Source organism: Nerophis ophidion, linkage group LG04 (assembly GCF_033978795.1).
Source record: "Nerophis ophidion isolate RoL-2023_Sa linkage group LG04, RoL_Noph_v1.0, whole genome shotgun sequence".
NCBI classification, from domain to species: Eukaryota; Metazoa; Chordata; class Actinopteri; order Syngnathiformes; family Syngnathidae; genus Nerophis; species Nerophis ophidion.
This window is the reverse complement of record NC_084614.1, coordinates 49,060,833-49,083,267: the sequence shown is the minus strand read 5'-3', so window position 1 is coordinate 49,083,267 and position 22,435 is coordinate 49,060,833. Positions and strand designations below refer to the sequence as shown.

The 22,435-nt window shown below is 41.4% G+C and overlaps 1 protein-coding gene across 2 annotated transcripts in view; it reads right to left on the bottom strand.

The window, feature by feature from the left end:
- Positions 1 to 5,573: 5,573 nt before the first annotated feature.
- ruvbl2 (RuvB-like AAA ATPase 2) overlaps positions 5,574 to 22,435 on the bottom strand; it is a 29,671-nt gene continuing 12,809 nt past the window's right edge. For both annotated transcript variants that reach the window (XM_061898239.1, XM_061898237.1), the window contains exons 10-14: positions 9,985 to 10,103; positions 9,772 to 9,891; positions 9,543 to 9,672; positions 9,344 to 9,458; positions 5,574 to 5,779 (exon numbers count right to left, since the gene is read on the bottom strand). In XM_061898239.1, the coding sequence (XP_061754223.1) occupies positions 5,751 to 5,779; positions 9,344 to 9,458; positions 9,543 to 9,672; positions 9,772 to 9,891; positions 9,985 to 10,103 (513 nt within the window). In that variant the 3' untranslated portion in view covers positions 5,574 to 5,750. The remainder of the gene's footprint in view (positions 5,780 to 9,343; positions 9,459 to 9,542; positions 9,673 to 9,771; positions 9,892 to 9,984; positions 10,104 to 22,435) is intronic.

Below are 22,435 nucleotides of genomic sequence, written 5' to 3'. Positions count from 1 at the left end.
AGGATCCTGTGATCCAACGTGTCAAAGGCAGCTGTGAGGTTCAGAAGCACCATGATCACAGGACTGCCAGAGTCAGCGGCCAGAAGCAGATCGTTTTGCACTCTCAGGAGTGCCGTTTCAGTGCTGTGAGATGCTTTGAAACCAGACTGGAATTTTTTGTGGATGCTATTGATAGCTTGAAAAAAATGTAACTGGACATACACTACTCTCTCAAGGACTTTAGACAAAAAGGGTAACTGAGAGATGGGCCTGGATTTGGAAAGAACAGAGGGGTCAAGGTTTTTCTTATTAATTAAAGGCTGCACCACAGCACGCTGAAAGCTGCCGGGACACATCCAGAGGTGAGGCAGGTGTTAATCAACCACAAAAAAATAGTTGGGCAAACTGAATCAAGGACTTCTTTGAGAAGGCGAGAGGGAAGGCTATCTGATGGCAATATGTGGGCCGCAGGTGTTTGGATGCGTCCGAAAGAATGGAGAGGGAGATATGCTCGAACTGTTCGACAACAGCAAGCTGGGGGAGTGGGGGAGAGGGAGGGAGACGAGGAGCAGAGGTGTCAGATGGTCTGAGTGCAGAGATTTTGTCAATGAACAAGTTTAGAAAACTTTCGCAGAGGACAGGTGAGGGCACAACAGGTGATACATTGCGGGGGTTGATGAGAGAGTTTAAAAATTTAAAAAGAGGGTTTGTGACTGTTGCTGGAGATCAAGGTAAAAATATACTTTGTTTTTGATGCTTTTACGGCTCGTTGGTATTCAGACAGGGAATTCCGCAGGATTTGGACGGAGACATGAAGCCTATCCTTCAGCCACTTTCGCTCCGCGCGCCTTCAAGCGCGTCTGAGAGCGCGTGTGGAGTCATTTAGCCATGGTGTTAGAAGAGCTTTGCTACGTTTGGATCTGAGAGGAGCAACAGAGTCTAAAATATCAGTACAAGCCTATAAAAACATAAACAATTATCGTCTGCAGTAAAATCACAGTTTACACCAAGTGCACGGATTGAAGAGTTATTTAAAGCAACTGAGAAATTAGCAGCAGTTGAAGGGTGAGCGGCGTTGGGTGGCATGGGAATTATTATCAGAGCACGGGATTAGCGTTGTAAACAAAACTGGTGAATGGTCAAAGAGAGACATAGCACATATTTCACTTAGACACAGATAAACCATAGGATCTACGAGATCTAAAGGGTGTCCCTGTTTGTGCGTCGGGCCAATAACCGATTGTTTGAGGTCAAATGAATCGAGGAGATTCAGAAAATCTCAGGCCAGAGGTTTTGATTGGCAGCAAAAATGAAGATGAAAATCGCCACGGATTACAAATTGGTCGTAATTCACCAAGATCCCCGACAGAAAATCAGCAAAGTGATGTAAAAAGTCTTTGTTGAATTTAGGTGCACGGTACACCACTGCGCACAGAACAGGGGGAGACAGAGTTGATTTAAAGAGTTACCTATGTTAGTTCAAAACTAGCAAAGGATGCGTGTGGAATCTGGCAGCAAGTGAACAAAGATTTGAAAACAGACTAAACTTCCTCCGCACCTGCCCGTAGTATTGGAAGAGTTGAGGAAATCACAATCCGGTGGAAGCAATTCAGAGAACGCCACATTGTCTCCAACAGTCAATCAGGTCTCGTGAGGAACATAAAATCCAACTCACAGGTGGTAAAGAAGTCGTTGAGCCAGAACGTTTTGTTCGCCACGGACTGTACATTTATCAGGGCCATCCGAAGATTAAACTCCTTGCTAGCATCTGATACAGCACTCTTCAGCATGCGTAGAGCAGAGCAGTCCAAACCACGGCCACATCCACGGGCCGTGGAGCGCCAGGAAACCAGGCCAGGAGGAGCGAGGTCCAGACATGCCGACAGGTCAACCGGGAGGAGAAGCCGCTAGCGCCAGGAGGTTGCCCAGGGCAGGGATGACAGGTCAGATCCAGCGCACTATGCGCCGGGCATCGGAGGTAGGCCAACAGCGTCCAGGAGGCAATGATTGAACGGGTGAGAGGATGTCAGCAAGATCTTAAGTTTCACCAAAATACCTCCCCTCTTCCTCTGCCTCTTGTCGCCTTTTTTTTCGTGAAGGAGCAGGTAAGCGGGGATACCTGACAGCATGGGAGGGGGGTTTATCCAATTTCCCGGGTGGAATTTGTTTACCCTAGCTCACAGTTTTGATCTCGGATATTAAGCAGTGCTTGGTGATCATAGCACAGTTGTGCAGACATCCCAGTAAGCGCATAAAAATAAGGCCACAGCAAACAGATAACAGAGGCTCTGAGACAGAAGACTCGCCAAACAAGCTGGCGCCATCTTGTCTCTATCATAGCAGAAGTTCTCCCTGCCGAAGAGAGCATATACATACATACAAACATATATACACAAAAACACACACAAGCCTGTACACACACATTTATATACACACATACATATACATCCATCCATCCATGCATTAATATGCATGCACGCACACACGAAAAAATAAATATGATTAAGATTTTCTTCTACTACTTTTTGGACATGTAATTAAAAACTGTTAGTATGTGATGTACCCTATACACACACAATATAATGTAATACATATAATTATGTGGTATACTAATCTACAATATATTAAAAATCTAACATTTATAATACTATTCTATGCATGTTTGAAATAAAATCGAACCATAAACCATAATGTTTTGATAGTTCATTTTAACGATGTACAGTATATATACCATTGGTATACTGTGTAATATTATTGACTTTTAACAGCACAATATAAATTCTACAATTACATTGCAGTTTTTTAAAGATTATTTATAAGACTTTCTGCCTAAAAAGAAAGTGAAAGTAAACAATATGAAATTATGAAATGTATGCATGTCAACAACTACAAAGTACAAAGTAAAAAAATACATGATGCACATAAATTGTCAAATATCGCAGCTTCATTTCAGCAACTGATCATTATTTTATGTTGTGTGAGCGCTCAACATTGTGGCCACAGATTGAAACTACACATAAAAAAATACTTGAAAAAGATATACACTTCTATAAATAAAAATTGTTATACACTTGAAGAAAAATACTATTATGCAATTGTAAAAATAGTATTATTTAATTGTAAAAAAAAACGGATATAGAGTACTTGATATGGAACGTTTATGTACTTGTAAAAACTTATACACATAGACAGTTGTGCATCCATCCATCCATTTTCTACCGCTTGTCCCTTTTGGGGTTGCTGGAGCCTATCTCAGCTACAATCGAGTGTAAGGCGGTGTATACCCTGGACAAGTCGCCACCTCATCGCAGAGCCAACTCAGATAGTCAGACAACATTCACACTCACATTCACACTCTAGGTGTCACGGCGCACGCGCAGTTTGCGTCTCCCTCCTTTGCAGGACCACCTGGAGGATCCGCTGACAGCGCGCTTGGACACGCCCCCGCTCACGCTTTGCGCAGCACGCCCACGCAGCTACAAGCCTGCACACTATTGACTGATGAGGGCGAGCTGAATCAAGGGACCAGTGGACCCAAGGATTGGGGCGGTAACTTAGTTTTTCCATGATGTACCGTAAGCGACTGCTTTATGCGCTATTCTTGTTTCCTCTACATGGCATGACTTTTCCCTTGTCTTCTCCCGTGTCCCAGCAGTACCCTCCGTCGCCTGTAAAGTAAGCTGTCCGTCTCACTTTTCCCTGGATCTTCGTCTTTCTTTGACTGCCTTCTTCGGTTCTCGACTCCTCGCTCGCCCCTGGACTTTGACGACTCGCTTCTGCCTATTGACCCCGCTTCCGCCCCTGAACAACCCTGCCTGCCTTGCCCTTGTCTGACAGCACCTCGTCTCCAACACTTATGGTATAACGCTCCAATTAAATACTTCACATTGTCTGCCACCTTCACGGTGGAAGAGGGGTTAGTGCGTCCGCCTCACAATACAAAGTTCCTGCAGTCCTGGGTTCAAATCCAGGCTCGGGATCTTTCTGTGTGGAGTTTGCATGTTCTCCCCATGAATGCGTGGGTTCCCTCCGGGTACTCCGGCTTCCTCCCACTTCCAAAGACATGCACCTGGGGATAGGTTGATTGGCAACACTAAATTGGCCCTAGTGTGTGACTGTGAGTGTGAATGTTGTCCGTCTGTGTTGGCCCTGCGATGAGGTGGCGACTTGTCCAAGGTGTACCCCGCCTTCTGCCCGATTGTAGCTGAGATAGGCGCCAGCGCCCCCCGCGACCCCGAAAGGGAATAAGCGGTAGAAAATGGATGGATGTCTTACACCATACACACTCTTGGATTTTTGGACACACACTATTCTATAGTTTATTAGTATTGTATTATTATTATATATATATTATATATCTATATATATATAATATATATATATATATATATATATATATATTTACTAGGGGTGTTGGAAAAAATCGATTCGAATACAAATGGAATCGTTTACGTTGTGCGATTCAGAATCTATCCTCATATTTTTTTTAAATCGATTTTTTTTTATTAATCCAACAAACCACTAGACAGCAATACCATAACAATGCAATCCAATTCCAAAACCAAACCTGACCCAGCAACACTCAGAGCTGCGATAAACAGAGCAATTGAGAGAAGACACAAACACGACACAGAACAAACCAAAAGTAGTGAAACAAAAATGAATATTATTAACAAAAGTATCAATGTTAGTTATAATTTCAGCATAGCAGTGATTAAAAATCCCTCATTGACATTATCATTAGACATTTATAAAAATAATAAAAAAGAACAATAGTGTCACAGTGGCTTACACTTGCATCGTATCTCATAAGCTTGACAACACACTGTGTCCAATGTTTTCACAAAGATAAAATAAGTCATATTTTTGGTTCGTTTAATAGAACAAATTTACATTATTACAATCAGTTGATAAAACATTGTCCTTTACAATTATAAAAGGTTTTTTTTTTTTAATCTACTACTCTGCTAGCATGTCAGCAGACTGGGGTAGATCCTGCTGAAATCCCATATATTGAATACTGAATTGTTTTGAATCGGAAAAATATCGTTTTTGAATCAAATCGAAAAAAATCAATATATTATCGAATCGTGACCCCAAGAATCGATATTGAATCGAATCGTGGGACACCCAAAGATTCACAGCCCTAATATTTTCTATATATATATATTTATATCATAGATCTCTGTACACTACTGCCACCTGCTGTCCGTTTGCAGTCACTCCCCTTGCACTAGGGCCAATTTAGTGTTGCCAATCAACCTATCCCCAGGTGCATGTTTTTAATATAAAAAAACTATTAGATAATTGTAACCAGGACGACAAGAGGAATGCTTGATTTCTGCCTAAGAGATGTACGTTAAAACTTTGCAAAGTTCATCCATCCATCCATCCATTTACTACTGCTTGTCCTTTTCGGGGTGGCGGGGGGTGCTCGAGCCTATCTCAGCAGCATTCGAGCGGAAGGTGGCGTACACCCTGGACAAGTCGCCAACTCATCATAGACTTCGCAAAGTCAGTTTGTGAATTTCTAAAGAGGGATGTGAAGAAACTGCCGGATTTGTGTTTCATGCTAAAAGTACATCAGCACACACTTGACTTTCAAAGGAAGAAAAGTGTTTATTTTGATTCAACATTCAAACTTGTGTTCATTAAAGAAAAAACATTATGTGTCAAATGATGACATCACTTCAGAATTTTTGGTTGATTTCAAGATGAAAGATAGTTTAGGAACAAACATTAAAAATTGACAAAGTAATAAAAGAAATCCTTCATGATGAAATTTCCATCTGAGTTGTTTCTGGAAGGCAGGACAAAAATAATGTTAACCTCTCACACTCTTTTAAATACAATTCAATATGTTTTCACTTCCTATTCAATACCAATATTGGAACCTTGAGTATTGGCCGATACCAACATTGATCTGATACGATATCAGCAGGAATCAAACATAATTGTATTATTTTGTAGTGTGCAATGTTAGAAAATGTATAATGAAGATAAAAGAGTCAAAAATAGAATGATGAAAAAAATGAACGTATTTATAACCGTCCCATGCTGTCTTTAGTTGAAGTTAAGTGGGAATTCTGTTTTTGGTCACAATACTTTCTAACATTAAGCTCATCAAGCTGGGTAAGTTGAATGATGCCGACACGTTTGTAACTGAATACTTTCTAACACGCTTTTTGCCTTGAGAATTTATTTATTTATGTCCAACTAAAATGATTTGATACTTGTTTATATTGACAAATGTACTGCTTTAGACCGCAACATAATTAAGGACACTTATTACTTATTAAGGGGCGGCGTGGCGAAGTTGGTAGAGAGGCTGTGCCAGCAATCTCAGGGTTACTGGTTCAATACCCACCTTCTACCATCATAGTCACGTCCGTTGTGTCCTTGGGCAAGACACTTCACCCTTGCTCCTGATGGGTCCTGGTGAGCGCCTTGCATGGCAGCTCCCACCATCAGTGTGTGAATGTGTGTGTGAATGGGCAAATGTGGAAATACTGTCAAAGCGCTTTGGGCTCCTTAAAAGGGGGTACAAAAGCGCTATACAAGTACAACCCATTTACCATTTATTACGTACGTCTAGTTTGTGTGCTGCGCTGTTGTGCATCTGCAAGCTCCTAGAGGCCTATAGCCTACCATGTTTACCTTTTGTAATTAACTTGACTAAAATACAGGAATAGACCATCCTTGTGTGCTTATTGGAGGACATTTAGATGTTAACTGGCTGTCCAGCTACACCCAAGTAAGCACACTCCACACTTGTAATGGACATTATATCACACATTTTACATGCAAATACATATTGTCACATAATTTATTTTATGATGAAAGCAGACTGATATTTGATGTCAATATCATAGTAGGACACCCCTGCATTTAACCTTCTAATTGTTTAACCCTTGTATTATGTTGAAAAAACGACATTGATTATGTTGCGGGTCATTTTGACCAGTACTGTGTAAATGCCCTCAAAACAGTCAAGAAAACAGGTTAAACCAATAACAACTTTATTTTAGGTTAAATAAACATTTACAAAAGTGACATACAATACATTTTTAATTCCAATTGTATTATGCTAAGAGTCAATTTGACCCATTTCAGTTTTTGTTTTGATCAAAGTACTAGTAATCCTTTCTTTTTCTTGCTGAAATTTGGTGACTTCTCCTCATCTAGGGTCATGAACTGGTGTGTAAAATCTGGACACTTTGATGTGTAGTGGAATGTCTGTGCAGATTTTGTATACAAATATGAGTCATTTTGACCCAGATGCTTTAATGTGGGTAAATAGCTGTTCAGATCCAAAAATAAACATGTCTCTTTGATGTACTTTTTACTTTGATGTACAATTGTTTGTATTTTGATTGTCTCAGAGACCCAGAGCGAGGTGATGTTTAGAGAGGGAACTTTCTCACACTTGTTCTTGTCACTGTTCTCATGTGATCTCTTTGACAAACTCACCAATAATGATCTCCAAAAGGATGACATCTGAGGAGGCTTTATCACAGGATTGTAAAACAAAGGTACATTTTCAACCCATTTATCCCACACATCTCTGATCGCAGCTAGTTTGTCTCTTTCACGTCGACCAGCTCTGGTGTCGTGGTTGTCAAAGCGGATCACACGAGATATCATGTGGAATGTCTTCAGGGACATTGTTGCACGAAAGATTGGCCTTCCATTCTCTTCATTCCATAGACTTGCAGTGGCTTCTCCTTTTGACCTGTACACTCCAGATAATAACAGAACTCCAATGTAAGCATGCAAGTCAGTCTGATCCAGTGGCTTCCATTTCTCTTGAAACACATGTCGCCCCTCCAAGTTGGTCATTTCCAGTATAATCCTCTCTATTGGTGGAGATATGAGGAGCTGAAATGCTGATTGAATCTCATCAACTCGTGTGACAGCAAATCTTGTAGGACCGGGAGACATTTTGATCACATTGGAAGATGATAGTCTGCCTCGGCTTGGGTGTGGTGATGTTAACCATTTTATATTACCGTCCTTAGATACCCATGTCCCCTCTGCGGATGATGATTGCTGCATTCCTTGGTTTTCATCTGTTGGAGGAACAACAGCAAATTCGTCCTCTGAATCCTCCCCATTGTTGAAAAACTGACAATCTGGATCAGCAATAACATTGTTGTCTGTCTCTGAAAAATCCGCTGTTTCTGAAATCTCTTCCTCTACATCACTATCCCAGTTCAAAATCAGTGATAAAGCCTCCTCAGATGTCATCCATCTGGAGCTCATTTTTGGTGAGTTTGTCACAAAGAGATGACATGAGAACAGTGACAAGGACAAGTTCCCTCTCTTCACACACCTGGCTCTGGGTCTCACAGACAATCAAAATACAAACAATTGTACATCAAAGCAAAAAGTACATCAAAGAGACAATTTATTTTGGATTTGAACAGCTATTCACCCATATTAAAGCATCTGGGTCAAAATGACCTGCAACATCATCTTTGTATACAAACTATGCAAGACATTCCACTACACATCAGAGTGTCCAGATTTTCCACACCAGTTCATGACCCTAGATGAGGAAAAGTCACCAAATTTCAGCAAGAAAAAGAAAGGATAACCAGTACTTTGATCAACACAGAAACTGAAATGGGTCAAATTGACCCTTTACATAATAGAAGGGTTAAATAATTTTAAATGCAATTATATTATTGAAGCATGATTAAAGTATGATGAAAGCATGACTGAGATATGGTAGGTACTTGACCTATTTCATTCTATTCTATTCTATTTTCATTTGATCGTGTTATTTATATGCGTTGGTTTTATTGTATTTTATATTGTCGTAAAGCGACATTGAGTTTCCTGAAAGGTACTATGAAATTAAATGTATTATTATAATTATCATGATAGAAAATAATTAAACATGACTGAAGCATGACAGAGGTGCGACTAAAGCATTATTGAGCATGACAGCAGCATGACTGAATGAAGACAGAAGCATGATTGAAGCATGACAGATGTATGACTGAAGCACAATTGAACATAATTGAAACATGACTGAAGTATGATTGGAGCATGACAGCCATGACCGAAACATGACAGACGTATGACTGAAGCACAATTGAACATAATAGAAACATGACTGAAATATGACTGGAGCATTACAACCATGACTGAAGTATGATCGAAGCATGACTGACGTATGACTGAAACATTACTGTACTGTGTTTAAAGCATGACAGGCATATGACTGAAGCATGTCTGATGTATGATTAAATCATCAGTTAGAGCATGACTGAGGTATAACTTAAGCATGATTGAAGTACTACTCAGGCATGACTGGAGCATGATTAAAGTATGATTGAAGTGCATTATTTTTGCTTACGTGTTTCATTGAAAAGGTAAGAATCCTGGTACTCCTTCATGTACTGAGAAGATCTGGCTTCGTCCAAGAACAAAGAGTAAACCTTTTTGATGTCCTCCACTTGAACTTCTGTTCCCTGAGGAGGATCCAAGCAACAACACGGTTTGATGTTGTTTGACAGCTGACTTGATGCTAGCAGAGAACAGGACAGTATACTCACTTTGCGTTTACGACACACCAGACCAGCCGTGCTGATGAGCTGCATGGCGTAGCGGAGTGACGTCTCCATGCCGATGCGAGTCAAGATGGTGTGAGCCTCATCACTCAGCTCCACGTCCTCTTCCTCACACCTGGAAATGACAAAAAACTCATGTAATCCACGTGTACTATTCCAAGTTTATTACATGTACACAACTTCTACAGGTGGTAGACATGACCAAACAAATTACCTAATTTTTAGGATCTGCTTGGTCTCCTTTTCAGTGTAAGGAGACGTGGCGATGATGAGCAGGCGGTCCAACAAGTCCAAAGGGATCCCGTGAGGGCTCTGATAGTTTGTACCACGGATGCTGGGAGGAAACACCAAGGATAGAAAGATGCGTTTGTTAGTCAGACACTAACAAAACAAAGAAATGAACCTGTAGGAACAAAAATGAGAATACCGAGTGATGCCTCGGTTGGTGGCCATAATGAGAACAGGAGACAGGTCACTTTCCAAAGCACGGTTAAGAAAAGAGAAACACTCCATGTCCAGCATGTGTACTTCATCAATAAACAACACCTGCAAACATACAAGCACACACATTAGTACAATCACTGATAATACTGTAAATCCACCATAATGTGTACTTTTACCAACACAATTACATTACATTTACCATGAATTGATTAACGTGGACCCCGACTTAAACAAGTTGAAAAACTTATTCATATGTTACCATTTAGTGCTCAACTGTACGGAATATGTACTGTACAACCTACTAATAAAAGTTTCAATCAATCAAACTACACTGTACTTACACATGCAGTGTAACACATGCACTGTACATCATCCTCACACTTCGTACTTACCTTACTATTAAGATCACACTTCACTTCTTTTTCAAAACAGTAAATACAAATCATAACACTGCTTGACAGCCTTAAGGATATTATTTGGAGTGTTACAGCTGGGGTACTTGGGTCTTGAGTCACCAGGCAAAATTCAAACTGTAAATCCCACTCTCACCCCCGCTCTGCGCATCTTGGTGATAGTCCCTCCCAGTCTCCTCATCTATGGAAGTCTACGAAATTGCACACCAGAGCCGCACATGCACATGCGGACAGTCAGAAGTTATTAGTGTGTATCTTGTTGCAGACTATCGGTAAACACATGTCACCAAGCAAAAAGGATACACACAAGATATAGGAATATGGAACTTTAATGTTGACAAAGCAGCTGTGAGCAGGAAGCGGCGAATGTTTTTTTTTTTTTGAAAGGACACTGTCGAGAAGGAAAACAGCCACTTGCGCCTCCAAAGTTAGTCCAAGACTGGCCTGCACCCCCAGACACCTACCAATATTTATTCAAGTTTTGGTTCTCCTTTGGTTTTTCAGATGTACATAGTCTTTCTTTGCGTCCTCTGATTTCATGTTTTTATTTTTTAGCAGTATATGCTGTAACAGTAAGCGCAGGTATTGCGATCTTACTAGGTGGATGTTTGGCAGCCATGCTTTACTACAAACAAGTTTGCATCGTGCATGCGCTTCAATATATATCTAGTCAGCCAATGAGGAGGGTCCTTTGTGGGCTCTGCTCACCCCTCATTTGAAATCCTCTGATCGGATCTGGAGGGGTTTACAACTAGGGTGACAAACTAAATTGTCTTTCGGGGATTTCTTTACTAAAATATTTATTTAAAAAACAAAGACATCCGATTTTTTCAGAAATCATTACTGATACGATATATTGTATGATGCTAAAATTATAATTTTTTTAGTTTAAGAACAAAACTTAAGTACCACAGCTTTAAGTAGTGATGGGCTACACGATACTAAAAAATGGATGCATAACGAAACAAGAAGTGACACCTCTGACTCTCAATACCTCAATGTGTGTAACTTAAAAAAAAATAAAATGTGACTAATAAAATTGCTGTCAAGACTGTAAGGCACCAAAGCTTATTTTGGCTCACAAGTGACAGCTCTAATAATGAAAACAATGTCAGGAGTGGCGTGATGTATTTGACCTCAATTTTGGTCGCTGTCATTGATGGAACTAAAATAAAAAAAAGGAAAAATTCCGAAATGTGGGATCATTTTAAATACTAAAGTGCCAAATAAAATGAATGTTCTTTTTGCCCTGAATACTAAAACTATTATTTTTAACAAAAAACATATTTCATGAACATTTTATTTGCAGGTCAAATGTAGTGACTTTTTTCATTTACCAAATGGCAACGTTAATAAACACCAACACAGTATCATGTATGACATTCACTAGCTGTATTGACATCATTTACCCATCATTACTGCTTTCTGTTCTTTTTGAGTATTTGTATTTACTTTACCTATTTGTGTTACCATTGAAATATGTTTTGCTGTAGTTGTTGTAAAAGTATTTACATGACAATGCATTATGCTGCGTTTGTGGTGTTCAGGTTAAAAACTAAGTATTTTTTGAATAAAACATTTTAAACGATGGTTATTTTAAATTAAATTATTTTAAATATAACTCTTAAATAGAGAGTCAATATTTATGTATTTACATTGCAGGAAAGTACAACAATAATAGTTCTAACAGTGTGAATTATTGTTTTATTTTTGGTTAAGTTCCTTATTGGATGAAGTGCAGCATGCATTGTTCCAACTTGTATATGAACACAACCAGATCACAGCCGGGGGTCAAAGGGCCCTTTGGAGGGTACAAGGAGCAAAGCTGTAGAGATTTCACCATCTTTAAAGATGCTTTGGAAGGCATTTCCTACATAAATATGTTTTAAAAAGGCAAGAAAAACTTATCAATGGTTTCTATCTATTAGATACTATTGGCCCTTGACCGACCCAATGTCCTGTTAAGATAATCAGTAATCACTGATAATAACCTTACACAAGCATAATGTACTTAAAATATTTATTATTACATTTATACAATAATTATTCTTTGGCCTACAATACCGGTCATAATTGTCCAAATATGTATTGTACCAATAAATGTGAGGATTTTATTATATTTTACACATTAACCACACACTCTATGGTAAAATAAGTGTAAAAGTTAAAAACTGAATTAAAAACAGTTAAAAGGAAAAAACTGAATTTTATTGTTTTATATCGCTACTATTTAAATCAATCCTTATTGCTATCATGATTTTACAAACCCCATTTCCATACGAGTTGGGAAATTGTGTTAGATGTAAATATAAACGGAATACAATGATTTGCAAACCCTTTTCAACCTTTATTAAATAGAATGCACTACAAAGACAAGATATTTGATGTTCAAAATCATAAACTTTATTTTTTTTTTTTGCACATAATAATTAACTTAGAATTTCATGGCTGCAACACGTGCCAAAGTAGTTGGGAAAAGGGCATGTTCACCACTGTGTTACATCACCTTTTCTTTTAACAACACTCAATAAATGTTTGGGAACTGAGGAAACTAATTGTTGAAGCTTTGAAAGTGGAATTCTTTCCCATTCTTGTTTTATGTAGAGCTTGAGTCGTTCAAAAGTACGGGGTCTCCGCTGTCGTATTTTACGCTTCAAAATGCGCCACACATTTTTGATGGGAGACAGGTCTGGACTGTAGGCGGGCCAGGAAAGTTTCCGCACTCTTTTTTTATAAAGCCACGCTGTTGTAACACGTGCTGAATGGGGCTTGGCATTGTCTTGCTGAAATAAGCAGGGGCGTCCATGAAAAAGATGGCGCTTAACCTGTATGTACCTTTCAGCATTACGGTGCCTTCACAGATGTGTAAGTTACCCATGCCTTGGGCACTAATGCACCCCCATACATATACAGATGCTGGCTTTTGAACTTTGCGTCAATAACAGTCTGGATGGTTCGCTTCCCCTTTGTTCCGGGAGACACGATGTCGAATATTTCCAAAAACAATTTGAAATGTGGACTCGTCAGATCACAGAACACTTGTACACTTTGCATCAACCCATCTTCGATAATCTCAGGCTAGAGAAGCCAGCTGCGTTTCTGGATATTGTTAATAAATGGCTTTCGCTTTGCAAAGTACAGCTTTAACCTGCACTTACAGATGTAGCGACAAACTGTATTTAGTGACAGTTTTTTTTCTGAAGTGTTCCTGAGCCCATGTGCAAGGATGGGAATGGAGATTTACAAAATCAGCTGAAAATATTTTAATCCTAAAACACCGTTTTGCGGAAGGCCGCACCCAAGTGCACATAGTGCACTCGCCTGCTAGGGGGGTCTGGGGGCATGCTCCCCCATAAAAATTTTGAAATCTATGTTAGCTTAGGATACATTTTCTGCTATTTTTAGTCAAAATCTAACAATATTTTCCTGACCAAAATTTCACATTAATTAGCAAAGATTTTCATAAAAATGTATCATGTGATGAAATTTATGTATACAAGTTTACACATATATCAAATTCTTGCACACTTTTGGATTATTTGGAATTCTCTGCCTTGTACTGATAACTAGGTCAACAAAGAGTAGAGATGCGCGGTTTACGGTCTCATCCGCCGACGCGGGTCGGGCGGGCGACTTGACGAAAAAATAGATTTTAAATAGATTTGGGCGGGTGGCGGTTGAACCATTCGGAAATATATATACATAGGTAAATGTTATGTCGAAGAGGTTCATTTAGCCTACTGACGTGTATTTATAAATGGTTGATTTACATACGCTAGTAGGTAAAGTGTTGTACCTAAAAATACTTGATGGTACAATCCATATAACACGTCACAGACAACGTCACGTTAACATCATGTGACACCTCTGATGAAGGCAGCAGAAGCAAGGTAGCCCAAACTTTTCAAGTACAACACTTTACCTTACTAGCGTATAGAAATCAACCATTTATAAATAGTTAAATGCTGTTACCCACATACGAAAAATGAGCAGCACTCTTTGAAACAGTATGTGGGCATACTTTTATTTTGAAGTGTCTCATTTGGTTTGTCGACAGAGGTAAGGAAGCTACTTCCGAGTATGGCCAACGAGGTATTTGTTTGTCATTTGTTGGTATTTTACTTGGTAAAATGTTTGATCCACATGCTGTGCATGTTATTATTTTTACGTTTATAACGTGCTTTATTTATTACAGTTTTCACGGTGTATTTGAAGGGAAAGCAAGCCTTCAAATAAATCAGTTCAAGAAAGCCATTGTGTCTGTGCTATTTGGAGGGGGTTACAGTACACTTTCCAACCTCACTAATACCTTGCATCGTCTATATTAGAAATATAACAACGGGCGGGTGGCGGGCGGTTGTAGCTTTGATAAAATGTTGGTTTGGGTGGATGGCGGGTGGATGACGACATTAGTGATGTGGTTGCGGATGATATAATTGCCTATCCGCTAGGGGTGTAACGGTACACAAAAATTTCGGTTCGGTACGTACCTCAGTTCAGAGGTCACGGTTCGGTTCATTTTCGGTACAGTAAGAAAAAAACAAAATATAATTTTTTTGCCATTTTTCTTAGTTGAATATTTGATGTGAAGTAATCGGAAACTTGGATAGGTCAATAATTCATAATAACATTGATTTTGATTCAATATCTGAGCTGCCACCTTATCGTGGTAGAGGAGTTTGCGTGTCCCAATGATCCTAGGAGCTATGTTATCCGGGGGCTTTATGCCCCCTGGTAGGGTCTCCCAAGGCAAACAGGTTCTAGGTGAGAGATCAGACAAAGAGCAGCTCGAAGACCTCTATGAAGAAGACGAAACATGGACCCAGATTTCCCTCGCCCGGACGCGGGTAACTGGGACCCCATTCTGGAGCCAGGCCCGGAGGTGGGGCACGATGGCGAGCGCCTGGTGGCCGGGCCTGTTCCCGAAGAGGCAATGTGGGTCACCCCTCCAATGGGCAGGGGCCATAGAGGTCGGGTGCAATGTGAGCTGGGCGGCAGCCCAAGGCAGGGCACTGACTTGGGACGTGGAACGTCACTTCACTGGGGGGGAAAGAGCCTGAGCTAGTGCGCGAAGTGGAGAAGTTCCGGCTGGATATAGTCGGACTCACTTCGACGCACGGCAAGGGCTCTGGAACCACTTCTCTCGAGAGGGACTGGACCCTCTTCCACTCTGGCGTTGCTGACAGTGAGAGGCGACGGGCTGGGGTGGCAATTCTGGCTGCCCCCCGGCTTAAAACCTGCACGTTGGAGTTCAACCCAGTGGACGAAAGGGTAGCCTCCCTCCGCCTTCGGGTGGGGGGACGGGTCCTGACTGTTGTTTGTGCTTACGCACAAAACAGCAGTTCAGAGTACCCACCCTTTTTGGGTACAAACGAGGGAGTACTGGAAAGTGCTGCCCCGGGTGATTCCCTTGTCCTACTGGGGGACTTCAACGCTCATGTTGGCAACGACAGTGAAACCTGGAGAGGCGTGATTGGGAAGAATGGCCGCCCGGATCTGAACCCGAGTGGTGTTTTGTTATTGGACTTTTGTGCTCGTCACAGTTTGTCCATTACAAACACCATATTCAAACATAAGGGTGTCCATATGTGCACTTGGCACCATGACACCCTAGGCCGCAGTTCCATGATCGACTTTGTAGTTGTGTCATCGGATTTGCGGCCTTATGTTTTGGACACTCGGGTAAAGAGAGGGGCGGAGCTTTCTACCGATCACCACCTGGTGGTGAGTTGGCTGCGATGGTGGGGGAGGATGCCGGACAGACCTGGCAGGCCCAAACGCATTGTGAGGGTCAGCTGGGAACGTCTGGCAGAGTCTCCTGTCAGAGAAAGTTTCAATTCCCACCTCCGGTAGAACTTCGAACATGTCACGAGGGAGGTGCTGGACATTGAGTCCGAGTGGACCATGTTCCGCACCTCTATCGCCGAGGCGGCTGATCAGAGGTGTGGCCGCAAGGTAGTTGGTGCCTGTCGAGGCGGCAATCCTAAAACCCCTTGGTGGACACCAGTGGTGAGGGATGCCTTCAAGCTGAAGAAGGAGTCTTATCGGGTCCTTTTGGCTCATAGGATTCCGGAGGCAGTGGACAGGTACCGACAGGCCAAGCGGTGTGCGGCTTCAGCGGTCGCTGAGGCAAAAACTTGGACATGGGAGGAGTTTGGGAAAGCCATGGAAAACGACTTCCGGACGGCTTCGAAGCGATTCTGGACCACCGTCCACCGCCTCAGAAAGGGGAAGCAGTGCACTATCAACACCGTGTATGGTGCAGATGGGGTTCTGCTGACCTCAACTGCGGATGTTGTGGATATGTGGAAGGAATACTTCGAAGACCTCCTAAATCCCACCAACACGTCTTCCTATAAGGAAGCAGTTCCTGGGGAATCTGTGGTGGACTCTCCTATTTCTGGGGCTGAGGTCGCTGAGGTAGTTAAAAAGCTCCTCGGTGGCAAAGCCCCAGGGGTGGACAAGATCCGCCCGGAGTTCCTTAAGACTCTGGATGCTGTGGGGATGTCTTGGTTGACAAGACTCTGCAGCATTGCGTGGACATCGGGGGCGGTACCTCTGGATTGGCAGACCGGGGTGGTGGTTCCTCTCTTTAAGAAGGGGGACCGGAGGATGTGTTCCAACTATCGTGGGATCACACTCCTCAGCCTTCCCGGTAAGGTTTATTCAGGTGTACTGGAGAGGAGGCTACGCCGGATAGTCGAACCTCGGATTCAGGAGGAACAGTGTGGTTTTCGTCCTGGTCGTGGAACTGTGGACCAGCTCTATACTCTCGGCACGGTTCTTGAGGGTGCATGGGAGTTTGCCCAACCAGTCTACATGTGCTTTGTGGACTTGGAGAAGGCATTCGACCGTGTCCCTCGGGAAGTCCTGTGGGGAGTGCTCAGAGAGTATGGGGTATTGGACTGTCTTATTGTGGCGGTCCGCTCCCTGTACGATCAGTGCCAGAGCTTGGTCCTGTTGGATTTGGTTGTCTTTTTATTTCCTAGTCAGATTTTAGAACAGCTAAAGTGTAACCTTTTACATAGACCTTGAATTTGGAATGTGTGAATGAAGACATAACAATCTGTTATCTCAACTGTCCAAGGTAGGGAGGAGAAGAAGAGGGGCGGGTGAGAGTGAGTGAGGAGGGAGAAACTGCCATTTTAGGATTAGATCAATTTGGACGGAGCTTTGAAATGTTGTATTTAGATTGATCTCCCAAGGCACCAAAATGAGTAACCTCTGTCTCTGATTGATTTAAAACCAGCTTATGTGTCATCAAACAATCTGGGGGCGTTGACCAAAGGAAGAACGGGTCAAAACGCAACAATTTGGGGGCTCGTCCGGGATGACACGCTGAAAATTGGACTGCTCTTGCAAACTTACGGACAGACTCACTTGGCCAACATCAAGGTAAGCAGTGCCTTTTTCTAAAATCTGCATTAGGAGTCTGTCCAAAAGTCTTGTAAGTCAAACACTGTTATATACCACAGAGACGGGGTGCTGATTTTGATAGGTTGGTTGCATTATTGCCTTGTCTGCCATTACATAATAGTTGAAAATTAGTGGTCAACTCAAGACATTGTGTCTAGATTACCGTGACGGGCTGCTTCACTGACGAGTAGGCAAATAGTCGGGTGTGGCTCGCCCTGGGGAATTGGTCTCCCCTAAAAGAGTAATGGGACGGATAACCGTTGTGTGGATAGTAAATACTCCCCGGTTGTGAGATCCAAGTGACATTAACGTGTGCACGGAAAATACGGACCGTAAGGGTGGATGCCCTTCTATGCCACATGACAAATTCCGAGGTTGGAGGCCATTTGTAAAGAGTACAATAAAGTTCCCGGTTGAGAGATCCCTGCGGCACTAAGGTGTGCGTTAAAACTAAGGAAAAAGACACAATGGCAAAGGAGTGTGACAGAGAGGAACGTAATGGCGGCTGGGAAAATGTGATCAATCGTTACCGCTTAATGAAAAATTGAATGTACTGTTGTCGACAATAAAAAAAAAAAAATATTAAAAAAAGAAGAAAAAAGAGAGAAAATAAAAAAGAGAACTTTTCTTGAAAGGGGTAAGAGGGTGTTTACAACACTCGTAAAGTAGTGAACTCAAACGTTTGGTAAATTAAAAAAAGTAACTTGAAGTTTTATGGTAAAGTGGAATGTAGAAAGAGAGAGCAAGAGAGGTTTGAAGGTGAAGAGAATGGACGGTGAAAACCTTACGTAAATGGTTTCTAGGAGAGAAGAATAGAAATAGAAACAGTCTGAAGAGATGGATACAGGATGTGGTTTGAAAATGAAAAAGCAAGTCAAAGTAAGGAAGAGAATGTGACGAATGAAGGTATTGATGGTGTTCGTGTGTCAGCGTATGCTGTTGGGGGTTCACTGCATTTGTTTGTTTGTATGGCTGGTTGTTAACGCCATCCATCCATCCATTTTTTACCGCTTATTCCCTTTGGGGGTCGCGGGGGGCGCTGGCGCCTATCTCAGCTACAATCGGGCGGAAGGCGGGGTACACCCTGGACAAGTCGCCAACTCATCGCAGGGCGAATGTAACTTAGATATTGGGTTTCATTATGTAAAGCGCTTTGAGTCACTAGAGAAAAAGCGATATGTAAATATAAATCACAATTATATTAATTTTGTGTGCATTGTGCGCGTTTTTATCACTTTTGCTACTGTTTTAAATAAACCAAATTCAAGGCAGCCGGGCTGAATTATCTCATAGTCCATTGTTATTTAGCTCACAGTGCCATCTGGTTGTTAACTCCTAAAACTTAAATACATTTGTGTTTTATAGTTGTTTTTACAATACTTAGTTCAGAAATCGTATGAGTGAGTGATCCATCTATTTAAATATCTTCCTCCGCTTATCGGAGGTCGGGTCGCGGGGGCAGCAACCGAAGCAGGGAGGCCCAGTGACTTCACTTACACAGGGCCAGTTTGTGAAGGTCAGAGTGAATGATAAATGTTGTTTGCAGTTACTAAGGGTTGATAGGATGCAGCTGCGCTTCTGGGTGAGCCGTGAGATAAGAGTTGTCTTAGAAACAAGGGCATCTTTGAGTGTGTTCCGCCTTATCTCTTGGAATGTGCGTTCGCGCACACAAATAGGTGTGTGTGTGTGTGTGTGTCACATTGATAGTTTTAGACGAATCAGAATAAACACATGCCCTTATTTTGTAGAATATCACACACGACAGGAAGTCAGAATCCACAACTAACTAACTGATAGACACAAACGATAGTCTCATTAACTTATAGATAAGCCAACGCTTGTGCAGTTCAAAGGATTCTTAGATAATCTTTAGTTGATTTAGAAAAGCTACTTAAATATACATAAAGTAATGCGTATAAATCTTTGAAATAGGGGTATTCATTAACATTTAATGGGACAATTAATGTTGTGGTTTTAAAACGTGATATGCATAATTGGGCTGAGCAGGATGACGATGATAAGACGGATGACAGAGTAACAAGGAAACGACTCCTTAATTTTCAAATCACTGTAAAAAAAAATTTCAAAAGAACCGAAAGGACAAAAATCAGCCAAAGTATATTCAGCAGTGGGTGACCTTCCTTTTGAGTTCCAGCAGGCGGAGAAAAGAATCCGCAACAGATAAGAGACCAGACAGATGGACTCGGATGGTGGACAACGCAGTGCTTCAAGGTCAATCCGGGGTGGAAACTGTTTTGCCTGTGCCCACAGCTGGACACCCAGAAGGGGATACAAACAGACCTCTGCTGGACATAAGTATCAATGGACAATGTTATCAGTTCGTGATTGACACTGGTGCCACCCACTCATTTCTGAATGCAAAGGTACCAAAGAAACTGTGCTTCCCTTTTGAAGGTCAAAGGCTTCGCTGAGGTCACAAGAAGGTTACCTGTCACCAAACCGCTTCCGGTTCAAATTGCTGGACACACACTGAAGCACCCCTTCGTGGTCGACCTGAACACACCGTGCCTGCTTGGTAATGACCTGCTTTACAAACTGTGCCCTGACATTCAATATCGCACAGAAGGGACCTTCCTGGTGTTACCTGACGGTGCGGCCACCAAGCTGCGGCACCACTATCAAGGCACCTCCATGAGCATGAGCTCATACCACAGCCTGGAGCACCAAACATGGCTGGCGCCTGCTGAGTACCTCAACTCCTGCTGCAACTGTTCTATCAGTGAAAACCCTGGCTGACTGAGCTGTTTCCGTGTGCACCACCACCCGACCCGCCATTTGTTATGATCACAAGTAGACGACATATCCGGAGGCCTTTAACTCCTTTTTATATATCAATCAATCATATATATATATATATATATATATATATATATATACATATATATATATACATATATATATATATATATATATATATATATATATATATATATATATATATATAGTATATGTTGGAACTCAAGGTGTGGCTACTCACGGTGACATATCTTTGCAACAACTATCACGGAATATGATAGACACCAATGCTGTCCCACATTGTTCCCGTGCTCTCTGTCCCCCTACGGAAACTAAAGACTTAGATCCAATGATGAAACCACACAAATACCACAGTATTAATTGTTTCAGTTGTCTGTTAAACACATAGCTATGGGCTGCACTTTGGACACCGCGGCTGTAGGCTACAAGGAGCTAGCAGCTACACAACAGCTGAGCTAAAACTACACATGAAATTTAAGCATATCAAATAATTATAGTTGCTTATTACATGCACAAAGTAGTCAAGACTGAAGTCTAATAGAAAGTATTCGGGTACAAACGTGTCCGCATCATTCAACTTTCTACAACATGAGCTTGACTCAACGAATTAACGCGGCCACCAGGTGTGATAGAATGTTAAATTACTATTGCAAAAGCATTCGCCATAAGGTTGGTGTTTTTCTAGCAGTTGTGTCAATATGAATATAAGCATATTTTGTCGCCTTCACCAGGTTGAATAATTTACTTGTTTATCAGCGAAACTTTTTCTTAGATGTTTCTGAAAGTAAAAGTATTACAAACACCTTTGATGTCCCTTCTTCAGAAACAGAAGGGGGAGGAGTTGAGGGTGGAGTCAGACTCCTTATAAAAATAAAAAAAAGCGACAATCATCCGACTCTGACAATTTCCATAGTTTTAACATTTTTCAGTTAAAAACAAAGTCAGATTGAGAATGAGGTAATAAAATCATTGACTAAAAAGTATTTGTTATTTAGACACCTGACATTCAACAAAGTCAATAACTGATGAAGTTATTGACAAGCTTCGATGTTGGCTTTGACTAGGAGAAGATAGGAATGAGATTGTTTAGGTTAGCAGGGTGGCTACGTTTCCCAATGGTTACTCTCTTGGTTGTCACAACACAAATGTAAAAGGTGCCATGATTGGATGTAGGCAAGACTGCTGTCAGGGCGAGGTAAGGGAGAAGTGGAGTAGTTGTAACATTTTTTCAGTGGGTAAAAAGATGCAACTAAATTTAATTTGAAAATTCGATGTTGCACATTGATAGTGGTTTAGTAGATTAATCTGGAATATGGAAGAGATGAGGTAACATCTGGGTAAAGTTTGTAATTTCATTGATATGATCAATCAGGTACAAGAGAAAAGGTACTTGCTGACTTGCGTTGACAATTACAGTGGTTGGCCAGGAGCAACCACAACCTAAAAAGAGGATGCAAAATCAGTAATAAAAAGGATTGTTAATGACCTAATAGCCCAACATTGTTACCCCAAAAAGATTATGTCAGAAACGACACCCATTTTAAAAATGCTCACTTAACTTTAGTCGAAAAGGATCTCGGACCAAAACACAGTTTTTGTTCGGTGTACCATCCTCTTTTTAGGTAAGGTTGAGAGAATGAACAAGAATTAAAACAAATTGGCTAAAATCTGTGCACAGACCAAATTGAAGTGGGTTGACGCATTATCATTGGCTTTAATGACCACTCGAATGTCCATGAACAAAACTGGTCTTTCACCCTATGAACTGCACACAGATCAGCCCTTCCCAGGTCCAGCCGCCCCCTGGAAGGAGGAATCAGCGTAAAA